The sequence below is a fragment of the Pogoniulus pusillus genome, chromosome 8, assembly GCF_015220805.1.
Source record: "Pogoniulus pusillus isolate bPogPus1 chromosome 8, bPogPus1.pri, whole genome shotgun sequence".
NCBI lineage: Eukaryota > Metazoa > Chordata > Aves > Piciformes > Lybiidae > Pogoniulus > Pogoniulus pusillus.
This window is the reverse complement of record NC_087271.1, coordinates 11,132,722-11,147,832: the sequence shown is the minus strand read 5'-3', so window position 1 is coordinate 11,147,832 and position 15,111 is coordinate 11,132,722. Positions and strand designations below refer to the sequence as shown.

Below are 15,111 nucleotides of genomic sequence, written 5' to 3'. Positions count from 1 at the left end.
TGGAAGAGATCTCCAAGATCATCCAGTCCAACCTTGCACCCAGCCCTGGCCAATCAACTAGACCATGGCACTAAGTGCCTCATACAATCTTTTCTTGAGCACTTCCAGGGATGGCAACTCCAGGACCGCCCTGGGCAGCCCATTCCAATGGCAAATCACTCTCTCTGGCAAGATCTTCCTCCTAACATCCAGCCCATACCTCCTCTGGTACAACTTGAGGCTGTGTCCCCTTGTTCTGTTGCTGGTTGCCTGGCAGAAGAGACCAACCCTCACCTGGCTACAGCCTCCCTTCAGGTAGTTGTAGAGTTGTGTGTGCAGGAAGGTATAAGCAGAGGTCAAAGCTGGCGGTGTGTTGCTGTGTTTTAGTTAGGTGGTGCTGTACTTTAGTTAGGTGGTGCTGTACTTTAGTTAGGTGACTTGTCCAAATGCAAGTTACAGGTATCCCCCTGCAGTGCTAGAGGGAGAAAGGCTCCCATGCACTCGGTGCCTTGTCACCTGCGTGGCATGCTTTGACCCCACCAAAAGGATAGTACAGCTCCTTGAGCCCAAAGCAAAACAGTTTCTTAGGCAGGGGACAGGTCCTGCTTGGGGAGTTGGCACTGTGATGGATGTCCTGGGTAGGGGACCAGCAAGGGTGTTGGTTGTATCTACTGATGGCATGCTGCAAGGTGGGCTGGGAGCACGCTGGAGGAAAACAACATCCAACAGCATCTTGGAGAAGTGCAGAAACAGCCTGGAAAACAAGAGTATAGCTCTGGCAGGGGGAAGTCCTATCATTGGCAGAAAGCTAATACTGGGCACAGCATTTGCAGGAGCACTGGGATGGGAGGGGAGCTTGGGCACGGGGAAGATGCTGATGGGCTTTGGCAGAGGAGAAGCAGTGCCAGTGAGGAAAGCCCGGGCGGACCCCCAAGGTAACAGAAAGAGGAAAAGTCCTGGGACAGGTGGGGAAAGCTCTGCTGAAGGGTGAGCAGAAAGTGCAGAGCACTTGCAGTAGGGACAAGAGGATAGGGACACTTCTGAGACCAGGACCTCCATGCCACAGGCACTGAGCACCATGTGCATCTGCCACCACCATGGCAAGAGCATGTGCAGCCAGATGTTTGCCAAATGCCCCCTGTGTTGCTTGCCCACATGGGGGAGGATTTCAACACTTTTAAGTATGGGGTTTGGTCCAGATCAGAATGGAATCTTGAAAATCCACTCAACTGAGAAACACCAAGGAATTCCTCTGTGGAAACAGCACATTTTGCTGGGAAAGTGGTAACTTGTTTTGGTGGTGTCAAAACACAGTGTTATAATTCCACGTTTTATGTACAAGTCATAATGAATCATTTACCTTCTCTAAATTCTGTGTTTAAATACCCAAAATATCTGAAAAGTGTTGAGCTGGGGTTTTTCTGACACATCTGTCAAGTATCATCCAGCTTGGCATGTTTGTGAATGTGGAGATGTTCCCAGCAGCTTCAGCTGCCTGCGTTGGTGGGAAAGCTCTGGCTGGGATGGCTGTGGGGAACAGGACTGCAGGCACAAAAGGCCATCCAGTGCTGCTTTGGGCAAGCAGCAGTTCCTCACTCCATCACAAAAACCACAGAACATCAGGGGCTGGAAGGGATCTCCAAACATCATTCAGTCCAACCCCCCTGCCAGAGCAAGATCATAGTATCATAGTATCATAGTATCATAGCATCACAGTATCACAGTATCATCAGGGTTGGAAGAGACCTCACAGATCATCGAGTCCAACCCTTTACCACAGAGCTCAAGGCTAGACCATGGCACCAAGTGCCACGTCCAATCTTGCCGTAAAGTGCCCCAGGGACGGCGACTCCACCACCTCCCCGGGCAGCCCATTCCAGTGTCCAATGACTCTCTCAGTGAAGAACTTTCTCCTCACCTCCAGCCTAAATTTCCCCTGGCGCAGCCTGAGGCTGTGTCCTCTTGTTCTGGTGCTGGCCACCTGAGAGAAGAGAGCAACCTCCACCTGGCCACAACCACCCCTCAGGTAGCTGTAGACAGCAATAAGGTCTCCCCTGAGCCTCCTCTTCTCCAGGCTAACCAATCCCAGCTCCCTCAGCCTCTCCTCATAGGGCTGTGCTCAAGGCCTCTCACCAGCCTCGTCGCCCTTCTCTGGACACGCTCAAGCACCTCAACGTCCCTTTTAAACTGGGGAGCCCAGAACTGAACACAGCACTCAAGGTGTGGTCTAACCAGTGCAGAGGACAGGGGCAGAATGACCTCCTTGCTCCTGCTGACCACACCATTCCTGATGCAGGCCAGGATGCCACTGGCTCTCTTGGCCACCTGGGCACACTGCTGGCTCATGTTCAGGCGGGTCAGCAGGAGCAGGGCACACAGGAGCACGTCCAGGTGGATTTTGAATATCTCCAGAGAGGGAGACTCCACAACCTCCCTGGGCAGCCTGTTCCAGTGCTCTGTCATCCTCACTGTGAAAAATCCTCCTCATGTTTACATGAAACTTCCTATGCCTCAGCTTCCACCCATTGCCCCTTGTCCTGCCGCTGGGTATCACCAAGCAGAGCCTGGCTCCATCCTCCTGGCACTTACGCTTTACACATTTATAAACATGACTGAGATCACCTCTCAGTCTCCTCCTCTCCAAGCTAAAGAGCCTCAGCTCCCTCACTCTCTCCTCATAAGAGAGATGCTTCATTCCCTCAATCATCTTTGTGGCTCTATGCTGGAGTCTCTCAAGCAGTTCTATGTCTTTCTTGGACTGAAGGACCCAGAACTGGACAGAGTGCTCCAGATGCAGCCTCACCAGTGCAGAGTAGAGAGGGAGGAGAACCTCTCTCAACCTACTAGTCACAGCCCTTCTCATATACCTTGCCCTGTCACAAAAGTGGTGCAATGGAGAGCGTGGCTGTATTTTTGTCCTACTCAGGCAAAAGGTCTGATACTTTCCACTTGAGATTCTTTTGGGGAAAGAATTTGGGAGAGGTTGATTTCACCCTGTCCCAAGGGAGCAGCAGGAGAGCACAGTGGATGCAGTCACTGATAGGAGCAGAAACTGGTTTTATCTGACAGCCCTGCTGCATTGCTTGTTTTGGACAGGTTCTGGGACCAGTTTGCAGCTCTTTCCCCATTTCTCAACGTGCCTACACGGCAAATTATCTGTAATCATTAGCAAGTGGGCTGCTTCCTCCTTCAGAGACAATTAGTGGGCAGGGTCCGGAACAATCTTCCTCAATCTCATTTCCTTCACAGGATGCACTTGAGATGCTGGTAGTGCTGTGGAGGAGGCTAGGCACAGCTGCTGCCCAGGAGCCACCTTCCCATTGCCCCAGGTCTGAGCATCCCCTCTCTGTTAGTGCCCCCGGCCACTGCCCAAGCAGGCAGGTGAATTCCCTGAGGCTGAGCAGTGCCCACCAGCACCAAATTTCAGCCAGGTGAGGCAGGAAAACTCAGCAGCACAGGGAGGGCACGATGCATAGCTTCTCATTTAGAAGAGAATTTGCTCTCTGTAAACCCCACCCTCGGTGGTGCACAGGGCTCGCAGATGCTTCACTGGGTCACAAAAAGCATAAGCAGTTAAGAGCCACTTTGCAGCCCCAACCTCTGCCGAGAGCAGGTCGCTTGGCTCTTACCCGGTCACTCCCTGAAGGACAGCCAGCTGCCAAGGCACGATGCCATCTCCCGGGCAGCTCTGCCACAGATAGCTTTGCACTGGCAAAAGGTGACCGTGCAATGACACAGGGCAGGGCCAGCCAGGGGAAGGTTTTTGTGGAGTAGCAGCTCATCAGAGGGCTGGAGGGCTAAGTGAAGGGAGGGAAGCCTCAGACTCATGCTCAGGAAAGCTGGGATAAAGCAAAGCAATTAAAGTGCAAATGAAGCTTTAAGCAATGCAGCATCCTAACTACCTGGGAAGGGCGTTGTGTACACTTTTGCCTCACTCATTCCCTCTTTATTGATAGACAGAATTCAAATCACTTGAATAAACTAATCTGCCAGGTAAACCCGGGGTTTGGGGCACACCTGCTGGCATTAATGAGTCTGTAGCTTGACAGTGGCTTCTCAAGCCTTCCAGGCTTGTCTGCAGCCACTTACCCTGGGAGATAGGGTTTGTGCTGGTGCATGGAAGTGTTGGCAGCACCCTGCACCCACGCGGCTCTCAGCTGCAGTGCCTGGTGCCGTGCCAGGTGATGCCAGGCACAGGCAGCGAGAGGAGGCAGAAGAGAGTGCAGGAGGGCCCTGGTGGTGGGTGGCTGCGGGTTGCAGATGCTGATAGCAGCAGAGCTGGCAGTAATTAATCACACTGCAATGAGAGGTGGAAAGCACAGTTTAATTTTCTTCCAAACTCCCTCAGCAAGGCTGTGACCACATGTCCTCAAATAACCATGAGTGCTTTATAGTGGCCAAGAGGGACTGGAGAAACAGGTACAAGACCAAGAAAAACTTCTCAGCTGGGGCACAGGCAGCAGAGTAATAAGAGCTAGGGCTGGCCACACCTCTGCTGTTTGTTTCCTTTTGGTGACAGGGGACACAGGGCAGAGATGAGAGCACAAGCACTGCACTTCAGTTGGGTTTGGACTCTCCACAAAACCACAATTGCCCCCACCATCAGCACAGCCTCTCCTGCCCTGCAGGGATGCTAGGAAGGCATAGGCTGAGCTGGGAAATGGAGTGTTGGCAAGCAAGCCCTGGAGATGGAGGATGCTGCTGTCCATTGTCCCCATGCTGTGCCACCAGTCTTCACTGGTGTATCTGGACATTGCCCTTGGGCTGTGTCTCACCAGCTGACTGCAAGCTCTGTGGGTGTTAGTGAGAGCATTTTCTTGCCCTCCTCACAGGGCTGTGCTCCAGGCCTCTCACCAGCTTTGCTGCCCTTCTCTGGACACATTCCAGTATCTCAACATCTCTCTTGAATTGAGGAGCCCAGAACTGGACACAGTACTCAAGGTGTGGCCTGACCAGTGGTGAGAACAGCAGAAGAATAACCTCCCTTGTCCTACTGGCCATTACCTTCTCTTGTTGATAGTCCTTCAAGAAGACTTTTACTGGTAGGATTGTCACATATCACTCAAAGAAGCAAGCTCTGTGTAGTGGGTTGGATTTGGACCCCAACAAACTGGAATTTACCCCTAGAGGAAATTACCAAATCAACTGAGAACCTGGGAGCAAAGTGAGAGTTATGTTTATGAAAGTAAGCTAAAATCCAGAGGCTGAGGGAGCTGGGGTTGTTTAGCCTGGGGAAGAGGAGGCTCAGGGCAGACCTCATTGCTGTCTACAACTACCTGAAGGGAAGCTGTAGCCAGGTGGGGGGTGGTCTCTTCTCCCAGGCAACCAGCAACAGAACAAGAGGACACAGTCTCAGGTTGTGCTGGGGGAGACCTAGGCTGGATGTTAGGAGGAAGTTCTTGCCAGAGAGAGTGATTGGCATTGGAATGGGCTGCCCAGGGAGGTGGTGGAGTCACCATCCCTGGAGGTGTTGAAGAAAAGTCTGGATGAGGCACTTAGTGCCATGGTCTAGTTGACTGGCTAGGGCTGGGTGCTAGGTTGGACTGGAGATCTTGGAGGTCTCTTCCAACCTGGTTGATTTTGTTCTATTCTATTCTATTCTATTCTATTCTATTCTATTCTATTCTATTCTATTCTATTCTATTCTATTCTAATGTATATGTGCAAAATCTATTTTCATATATTTACAGCACAGAAACAACAGTAGGACCCCCCTGAACTGTGCCCAGAGAACGGCAACAAAGCTGGTAAAGGGTCTTGGAAATAGTCTTATGAGGAATGGCTGAGGCAGCTGACATCATTTAGTCTGAATAAAGGAGACTGAGGGGAGTTCTTATTGCTCTCTACAACTACCTGAGAGTAGGTTGCAGAAAGGTGGGTAGTTGTCTCTTGTCACATGTCACATGTCACAACTAATAAGGCAAAAGGAAATGGTATTGAGTTATACCAGGTGAGGTTTAGGTTAGATACTAGGAAAAGCATATACTGAAAGGGTTACCAAAGGCTGGAAGAGGCTGCCCAGGGGAGTGGTTGAATTTCTGCCTTTGGTGTATTTAAAAGCTGTCTGGATAGGGTGCACAAGTTTATGGTGTAGTAATGCCCCTGCCAGAGTTAGATAATGGTTGGCCTTGATGATCTCAAAGGTCTTTACCACCCATAGTGATTCTGTAACTCTCTAACTGATTCATACTCCCCTGGAGGAGGGAAAAGTGAATAGCTCTTCCCCCTGGACACACCCTTTATACAAGGGAAAGAGAGAAAACAGACAAAGCCTCACTGCTACTTAGCCATAACAGGATTCCAAGCCAAGGTCACCGAAGTCATGCAAAAGCATCAGCCAGCAGCAGCCAGAGAGAAGAAGAGAAAAGGAGGGAATCACAGAATCATAGAATCAGTCAGGTTGGAAGAGACCTCCAAGATCATCCAGGCCAACCTAGCACCCAGCCCTAGCCAGTCAACTAGACCATGGCACTAAGTGCCTCATCCAGACTTTTCTTAAACACCTCCAGGCACAGAGACTCCACCACCTCCCTGGGCAGCCCATTCCAATGCCAATCGCTCTCTATGCCAACAACTTCCTCCTAACATCCAGCCTATACTTCCCCTGGCACAACTTGAGACTGTGTCCCCTTGTTCTGTCGCTGGTTGCCTGGGAGAAGAGACCAACCCCCACCTGGCTACAGCCTCGCTTCAGGTAGTTGTAGACAGCAATGAGGTCTGCCCTGAGCCTCATCTTCTCCAGGCTAAACACCCCCAGCTCCCTCAGCCTCTCCTCATAGGGTTTGTGTTCCAGGCCCCTCACCAGCTTTGTTGCCCTTCTCTGAACATGTTCCAGCACCTCAACATCTCTCTTGAATTGAGGGGCCCAGAACTGGACACAGCACTCAAGGTGTGGCCTGACCAGTGCTGAGTACAGGGGCAGAAGAACCTCCCTTGTCCTGCTGGCCACACTGTTCCGGATGCAGGCCAGGATGCCATTGGCTCTCTTGGCCACCTGGGCACACTGCTGGCTCATCTTCAGCCACTATCTACCAGTACCCCCAGGTCCCTGTCTGCCTGGCTGCTCTCCAGCCACTCAGTCCCCAGCCTGTAGTGCTGCTTGGGGTTGTTGTGGCCAAAGTGCAGAACCCTGCACTTGGCCTTGTTAAATCTCATCCCATTGGCCTCTGCCCACCCATCCAGCCTGTCCTGGTCCCTCTGCAGGGCTCTTCTACTTTGCAACAGATCAACAGCTGCTCCTAGCTTGGTGTCATCTGCAAACTTACTGATGCTGGACTCAATCCCCTCGTCCAGATCATCAACAAAGAAATTGAACAGGACTGGGCCCAGCACTGATCCCTGGGGAAGAACAGTTTGTGCAGCAAACTGTTCTAATCAACAACCCAATGGAATGATGTAGACCTATCTATTATTGTTCTTCTGTATCTAGTCTCTTTCTTCATTTACCTTTTACTCAAAGATCATAGAATCAAAGATCATAGAATCATAGAATCAACCAGGTTGGAAGAGACCTCCAAGATCATCCAGTCCAACCTAGCACCCAGCCCTATCCAATCAACTAGACCATGGCACTAAGTGCCTCATCCAGACTTTTCTTAAACACCTCCAGTGACAGTGCCTCCACCACCTCCCTGGGCAGCCCATTCCAATGGGGAAATCACTCTCTCTGTGAAGAACTTCTTCCTAACATCCAGCCTATACCTACCCTGGCACAACTTGAGACTGTGTCCCCTTGTTCTATTGCTGGTTGCCTGGGAGAAGAGGCCACCCCCCACCTGGCTAGATCTGCAGAAAGTTTCACATTCTTGTTTGTGATTAAGAACTAGGCTAGAGTGTTAGTTCTAAGCCACCACACTCTGCTACATGGATAGGAAGACACCTGTGTATTTCCATATGGCCCTGGGACAGCCAAAGATGGGGACAGTACCAGCTGTTGCACAGCAAGAATATGATAAGAAGAGCCTGCACCACAGCAAACACTTGGGAACTATTGAGAGAGGCACTGGCCTTGGGTAATCACAGAATCACAGATCCTTTGATATTGGAAGGGGCCTCCAGAGATCGAGGCCAACCCCCCCTGCCAAGGCAGGATCACCCAGGGGAGTCTGCACAGGAATGCATTCAGGCAGGTTTTGAAAGTCTCCAGAGAAGGAGACTCCACAACCTCTCTGGGCAGCCTGTTCCAGTGCTCTGTCACCCTCTCTGTAAAGAAGTTCCCCCTCATGTTGAGGTGAAACCTTCTGTGTTCCAGCTGCAGCCTTGCTGCTGACCACTGAACCCTAGTGCAGGCTTAACCTCAAAGAAAGCAATGCTTGAGTCCTGTGGTTCAGCTCAGCCTTGCAGTCCGCTCCCTCCGCTCTGAAAGGTCACCCTAACAAATCGAGATGTTCAATGAACCCATCCCAAGCTGCTGCCAATCCTTCAGGAGTGGATGGGAAGGAAGAATCCACAGTTGGAGCACATTTTTTTGCTGAAAGCAATCTGCTCAGCACCAGTGGCAGAAGGCACCATGAACTGACACCGTGCTGTGCCCTGTGTTTTCACCCAGGGCTAGAGACAGGTTTCTCTGTGTTCTTCCATGTAGATGTGAGGATAGGTTGGGCTGGGAGTGTGTGCCTGGCTTCCCAGACCATGTGTCATGCCAGGGGCAGAGGGGCATGATTTACTAGCAAGCAGCTTCCTAACAATGTGCTGTGATACACTCACTGCCCTTTAAATCACTGCTGTCATTTGAAGGCATAAATACTTAAGGGAGAAACCCCCCCCTACCATTCACTCCTGGAAGACCTAATTTATCTGGAATTATCCATCCTTGGCTATAAATCCCCTGTAAAACTTGGCAAGAGTTTAAAGGCTGTTGCAGCAATGACTGTATATTTTGATCTGAAACTTCAAGAACAAATGAATTGACACCCTAAACAGCAGCTGCAAGATGTCACCAAGAGCCACCTAGGTGAGAGCTGTGGTGTGTGTGCACCTTGCCTGGGAAGCACCATTTTGGGATGCTCACAAACCCCCCTCATCTCTTTGGGTGTCTTTTGGAGCAGTTCCTGCTTGAGGAACTATTTAACACATTAGTTTCTCCTGCTGTGTCCGTGTCTGTGTCTAACAGAGGACTCAGGAGAGCAATGGGAAGGTCCCAGCTGGGGCAACAGCTAACATCTGCTGAGCACTGCACCCTTGCCTGGGCAACCAGGACACAGGTACATGCATCCCTGATGGCCACCTACTGAGGCACACACTGGGGCTGGCTCTGACTCACCTGGCTTTTCCCATTTTCTCTTCCTTTGTTCTTCTTCTCTCCCTAACACAGAAGAGGACCCAGCTTTTACTTCAGTGAGGCCTCAGATGCACGAGCAGCAGCAAGCATCTCCCTGTGTACAGTGGAGAAGGTGTTCCATAGAACCATAGAACTGTTGAGATTGGAAGAGACCTTTGAGCTCATCAAGTCAAACTGCTCACCTAAGGCTTGCAATGCCACAGCTGCAGCTAAGCCACTACCACTAAACCATGTCCCTAAGCACTGCATCTTTAAATACCTCCAGGGATGGTGACTCCACCACCTCCCTGGGAAGCCTCTTCCAATGCTTGATAATCCATTCTGTGAAGATTTGTTGTCCTAATATCTAGCCTAAACCTCCCCTGGCACAACTTGAGGCCATTTTAATGGCTTACAATTCTTTAGGCTTGGCGTTTTCACTTGAACCTCCACCTCTGCCTCTCTCCCTGGAAGCTGAGAGCCCAGGTTTCTGTGCCTTCTCATTAGGCCAGGAGCAGAAGCAGTGCCACTATGACCTGGACAGCCTCTGGCACCAAGTGATTCCAACAGATCTCAAGGCTCTCCCCAGGTCCTGGTGCTCCTCCTGCAAGCACGACTGGCTCCTAGCTCCAAGGGATGGGCAACTCAACTGCATGCAGCCTTCCAAATCCAGATCTAGTCTCAGCCTAACCCCAGTGGCCTGGGTAAGGAGTGCTTCTAGATCCAGCAGCCTGGCCACTTCACTCCACAGTTGTTCTCTGCATTGCCATCATTTCAGACAACTGTGCCAAGGGACTGGTAATGCACATTTTATGAAGGATAAGGATCCCTGGACAGATGCAACTGTGGTGTCCAGGCTCCACAGCATGAGGCAGAGTGATGTGTAATGGGGATCCTTGAGGTAAAACACTTTCCCCTCAGGTTGCTGCTGCGCCTGTAGGGTTAGTTGTCCCGTGGTGTGTGATGGAGTTATCTCACTGCCATCATTATCTATCTACACCACTCTGTGTGAGGAGCTTGGTAGGGCTCTTGAGTGTACTGGGACCTCTTCACTTCCCAGGTGTGTGGTTCCTGTGCAGGAAAGATTAACAAATGAATTAGACAAAGGGCACAATGGCAAGAAGGAGCTGCGGTCATGAGCAGCTCAGCCAGCACATAAAGCTGCTGGAAACTCACGGTACCCCAAGGACTTTCCTATCCCCTCTCCTGGCATGCCAGGGACAGCCCCAGCCCTGCATGCCAGCCCCAATGGGTTATTCATGAATCTGCCTGGCTCCACCTTGGCTGTGCTCCTGCTTTCTCCACAGGAGCACCCAAGGCCTGAACTTGCTGAGGTGCCCTGGAAGAAGAGTGTTTGTGTAAGGGCATTATGCCATGGCTCCATACAAGACATCCCAGGCTGTGCCACAGGGCTCAGTGCTGGGTGCCTCAGTGGTGGTGGTGGGACAGTACTTGGTAGAAGTCCAGGTCATGCTGCAGTGTGGTGGGAACCAAGGGACACTATCATCCTTGCTGTCCCATGGCCAGCACTTGGAGGAACCCTAATACTTGTTCTCTGCCATCTTTTCTAGGGATGGAGGGATGTGTGTACAGCTGTGAACAGCAGGAGCATGGCACAGACCTGTGGGGAGAGATGTGAAGGTGTTTCCCTGCGAAGACACAGAGGGACCACCCACAGGCCCTGGAGGAGTGTGAGGTCTCACTAGGAAGAGTAGAACTCCTCTTCCTGTCCCGCCAGCCAGGTCTGCCTGCTGCTTGGTCACATTTCCCAGGATCTGCACCAGGATTTGAGGCTTGGCACCTGGAGGTGTATTAGTGCCACTGGGTTGCTGGAGAGCCTGACAATGATGGGGGACCCACCACAGAAGAGGGACATGCCTCCAGGAGGCCCTGCATGCCTGTGAGCCCTGGCTGCTGGTGGTAGAGGGTGCCTGGGGCTGAGCTCCTTGGCCAGGCTGGGGCTGGAGCCAGAGCCGTGGTGCTTGCAGGGCACAGCCAACCGAGACCGAAGAGCTGGGGTGGGGTCTGTGGGGTTGGCCCAGAGCCTCGTCAGAGTGGGTCTGCTGGCTGAGCCACTGCTCCACTGGGGACCTCTTCCTTGGGCTGGGGGACCGAGCAGGACTACTCCCCTAGTGCCAGCACAGAGGGAGAGCTGCTCATCTCATCATGGTGCTGCCACCACCCGACAAGCGCCACGTCTGTCTGACCACCATAGTCATCATGACCAGCATGGCCTTCATGGACGCCTACCTGGTGGAGCAGAACCAGGGGCCACGCAAGATTGGCGTCTGCATCATCGTGCTGGTGGGGGACATCTGTTTCCTGATCGTGCTGCGCTACGTGGCGGTGTGGGTGGGGGCAGAGGTGAAGACGGCTAAGCGGGGCTACGCCATGATCCTGTGGTTCCTCTACATCTTTGTGCTGGAAATCAAGCTCTACTTCATCTTTCAGAATTACAAAGCCGACAAGAAGAACTTGGAGACAGTGGCCAGGAAAGCCCTGACCCTGCTCCTCTCCATCTCTGTGCCAGGGCTCTACCTGGTGCTGGTGGCCTTGGACAGCATGGAGTACATACGGACCTTTCGGAAGAAAGAGGACTTGCGGGGACGCCTCTTCTGGGTGGCTCTCGACCTGCTGGATATCTTGGACATCCAGGCCAACCTGTGGGAGCCACACAGGACTGGCCTACCTATCTGGGCAGAGGGGCTCATGTTCTTCTATTGCTACATACTCCTCCTGATCCTGCCTTGTGTGTCCCTCAGTGAGATCAGCATGCAAGGGGAGCACATTGCCCCACAAAAAATGATGCTTTACCCAGTCCTAAGCCTGGTCACCATCAACATCGTCACCATCTTCATCCGGGCCATCAACATGATCTTGTTCCAGGACAGCAGGGTCTCCACCATCTTTATTGGCAAGAACATCATTGCCATTGCCACCAAGGCGTGCACTTTCCTCGAGTACAAGCGGCAGGTGAAGGAGTTTCCCCAGAATGCTATCGCCTTGGAGCTCCAGCAGAACTCCCTCTCCCACAACCAGACCATCCACAGCACGCAGGGCATCCCCCACGAGCCATCGCCTACCAGCGAGATCCTTGACACATGAGGGATCACCCCCAGCTGAGCATTGGTTCAGACAGCCCCGTGCCCAGTGGAGGAGGGATGCTGCTCTCTTGCTGCGTGGGGCAAGTGCGACGGACAAATCCTGGCAGCGAGGGCTCTTCTAGGCACAAAACACCAACCACATTTTAATTGAGCTATGGAGTGTCCCCTAGACGTCTTCATCTCAGGTATAACCCTAGGAGTCCTCCAGACAAACCAAATGAACTTGCAAAGGACCTGAACCAGCTAACCCTCTCCCTCCTATCATCTTTTTTTCCCTCCCAGTCAAAGACCACTAAGGTTACAATGTCCCTTTTTACTCCTTGAGCACCTCACCTTTACTCCAAGCCTGGAACAAGATTTTGTTACTGGAGATCTTTTTATGGAGTGGGGACAGGGACATAGGTGTGTGGGGAAGGGGGGGAGGGAAGGACGTTTGAACCAGTAAACCCTGTGATCGTAGATGTCTCTTATCTCCAATGGTTGTGTTTACAGTTTTCTATTTATAACAGCTCTGGGGGGGGGAGCTCCTGGGCAACCCAGGGGCTTGTGTCCTTGCAGTGGGTGGTGGGCAAGAGCAGCCAGCCTTGCGGCATGGAGTGAGGCTGGGGGAGCTGGCATGGGTGCCCCACTCCAAGGCGAGGGGGGCTGCATCTCCACCAGCATGCTACACCAACTCTGCTGGGAGCAATATCTGACAAGCTAAAACGCTGGTGGTTTATGTATTTCATTCACTCCCAACAACTCAGCACAATATTTCTATTTTTGGAAGGGTCTCTGTCTCTCTCCTCCCTGCCTGCAGCAGCTGCTGCAGCTGCTCAGGCCCTGCCAGTACAGGCACCCCCAGGAAGGCTTCACCGTAAGGGTGGCAATGACGCATTTTGCTCCAGCATTGAGCCTTGGTAAAAGAGGGCTGCTTGCCACAGCTACTGTATTGTTTAAATGAAATAAGCAACAACAACAACAGCAACAAAACCAACCAAAAAAACCCAACAACAAACCAACAGTTTCCCAAAAAGAGCCAGGAAGGATGCATTACCTCGAGCAGGGCACGGCCACGGGTCCCTTCCACCAGTGTGGCAGGCAGCTTGGCTGGCTGCAGGCAGTGGGGTGGGAGGCGAGGGCCAGCTGGATAATAAAAGCCCCTTGAGAGCAATGGCTTCTGGTGGTTTCTTTTCTGCCAGCAGGGAGAGGGAGGGAAGCATCTTGGGGACCATCTCCCAGATGGCACAAATCACTTGTCTCCTCTTAAATCTCCCCACCACCCACCAAGTACCATCCTGAGGTCCTGTATCACTCATTCCTCATGCATTGTGCACAGAAAGCAAAGGAAAGAGTCCAATGGGATGGGGTTCAATAGCTCCAAGTGCCAGGTGCTGCACTTTGGCCACAACAACCCCATGCAGAGATACAGGCTGGGGTCGGAGTGGCTGGAGAGCAGCCAGACAGAGAGGGATCTGGGGGTGCTGATTGATACCTGCCTGAACATGAGCCAGCAGTGTGCCCAGGTGGCCAAGAGAGCCAATGGCATCCTGGCCTGCATCAGGAATGGTGTGGTCAGCAGGAGCAGGGAGGTCATTCTGCCCCTCTACTCTGCACTGCTCAGACCACACCTTGAGTCCTGTGTTCAGTTCTGGGCACCCCAGTTTAAGAAGGACATTGAGATGCTTGAGCGTGTCCAGAGAAGGGCGACGAGGCTGGGGAGAGGCCTTGAGCACAGCCCTACGAGGAGAGGCTGAGGGAGCTGGGATTGGTTAGCCTGGAGAAGAGGAGGCTCAGGGGTGACCTCATTGCTGTCTACAACTACCTGAGGGGTGGTTGTGGGCAGGAGGAGGTTGCTCTCTTCTCTCAGGTGGCCAGCACCAGAACGAGAGGACACAGCCTCAGGCTGCACCAGGGGAAATTTAGGCTGGAGGTGAGGAGAAAGTTCTTCACTGAGAGAGTCATTGGACACTGGAATGGGCTGCCCGGGGAGGTGGTGGAGTCGCCGTCCCTGGAGCTGTTCAAGGCAGGATTGGACGTGGCACTTGGTGCCATGGTCTAGCCTTGAGCTCTGTGGTAAAGGGTTGGCCTTGATGATCTGTGAGGTCTCTTCCAACCCAGATGATACTGTGATACTGTGATACTGTGTGAATCATTTTGCCAGCTGAAATGCTGCCCTGGGTCTTGGGCACCCCTCATCTGCTTGCACCTGGGCAGAGGCACGAGGAGATGAGCAGAAAAGCCAAGTCTCAAACACACTGTAATGGGGCATGTTTGCTTTTTTCCTAAGCCAGGTACTCCATTTGGAGGAGATGGAATAAGATGCCCGATGCTGTTTATATTTCTCTTCCACATTTCATCCTGCCTCTGCTTGCCAAGTGTGACCTAAATCCACAAATCGTTTTAGTCTCCATCTTTTCAGCCCATCATGATCTGCCCAAAACATTTCACCCAGCCCTGACCCAGCTTTCCACATTTAGGACCAGGCAATCACAACTCTGCTTGGCCACCCTGTCACACAGGGGTGACTATGGGGGGATTTATCTACTTGTAATAAACCTGCTGAGAAATAAAAGGAGATATATATATATATATATATATATTTGCCAACTAAAATGAGTTTGCAATAAATTTAGCCAACTGCAAAGGTGTCTTCCTCCTTTCCCTCAGAGAGCACGAGAGGGATAGGGCAGGTGATTTAAAGGGTATTAGCAGAAATTAATTAAATGGCTAGATTATTCTGGAATACCTATGGAATTACATATTCCATCTCTGCTGGTGCCATTGAAA

The 15,111-nt window shown here is 51.9% G+C and overlaps 1 protein-coding gene across 1 annotated transcript in view; it reads left to right on the top strand.

Annotated features, from left to right (window-relative positions):
* TMEM121 (transmembrane protein 121) overlaps window positions 1–13,495 on the top strand; it is a 53,029-nt gene extending 39,534 nt beyond the window's left edge. Inside the window, exon 2 of the mRNA XM_064147200.1 lies at window positions 10,810–13,495. Within this exon, the coding sequence (XP_064003270.1) occupies window positions 11,405–12,343 (939 nt within the window). The 5' untranslated portion in view covers window positions 10,810–11,404 and the 3' untranslated portion in view covers window positions 12,344–13,495. The remainder of the gene's footprint in view (window positions 1–10,809) is intronic.
* Window positions 13,496–15,111: the final 1,616 nt, after the last annotated feature.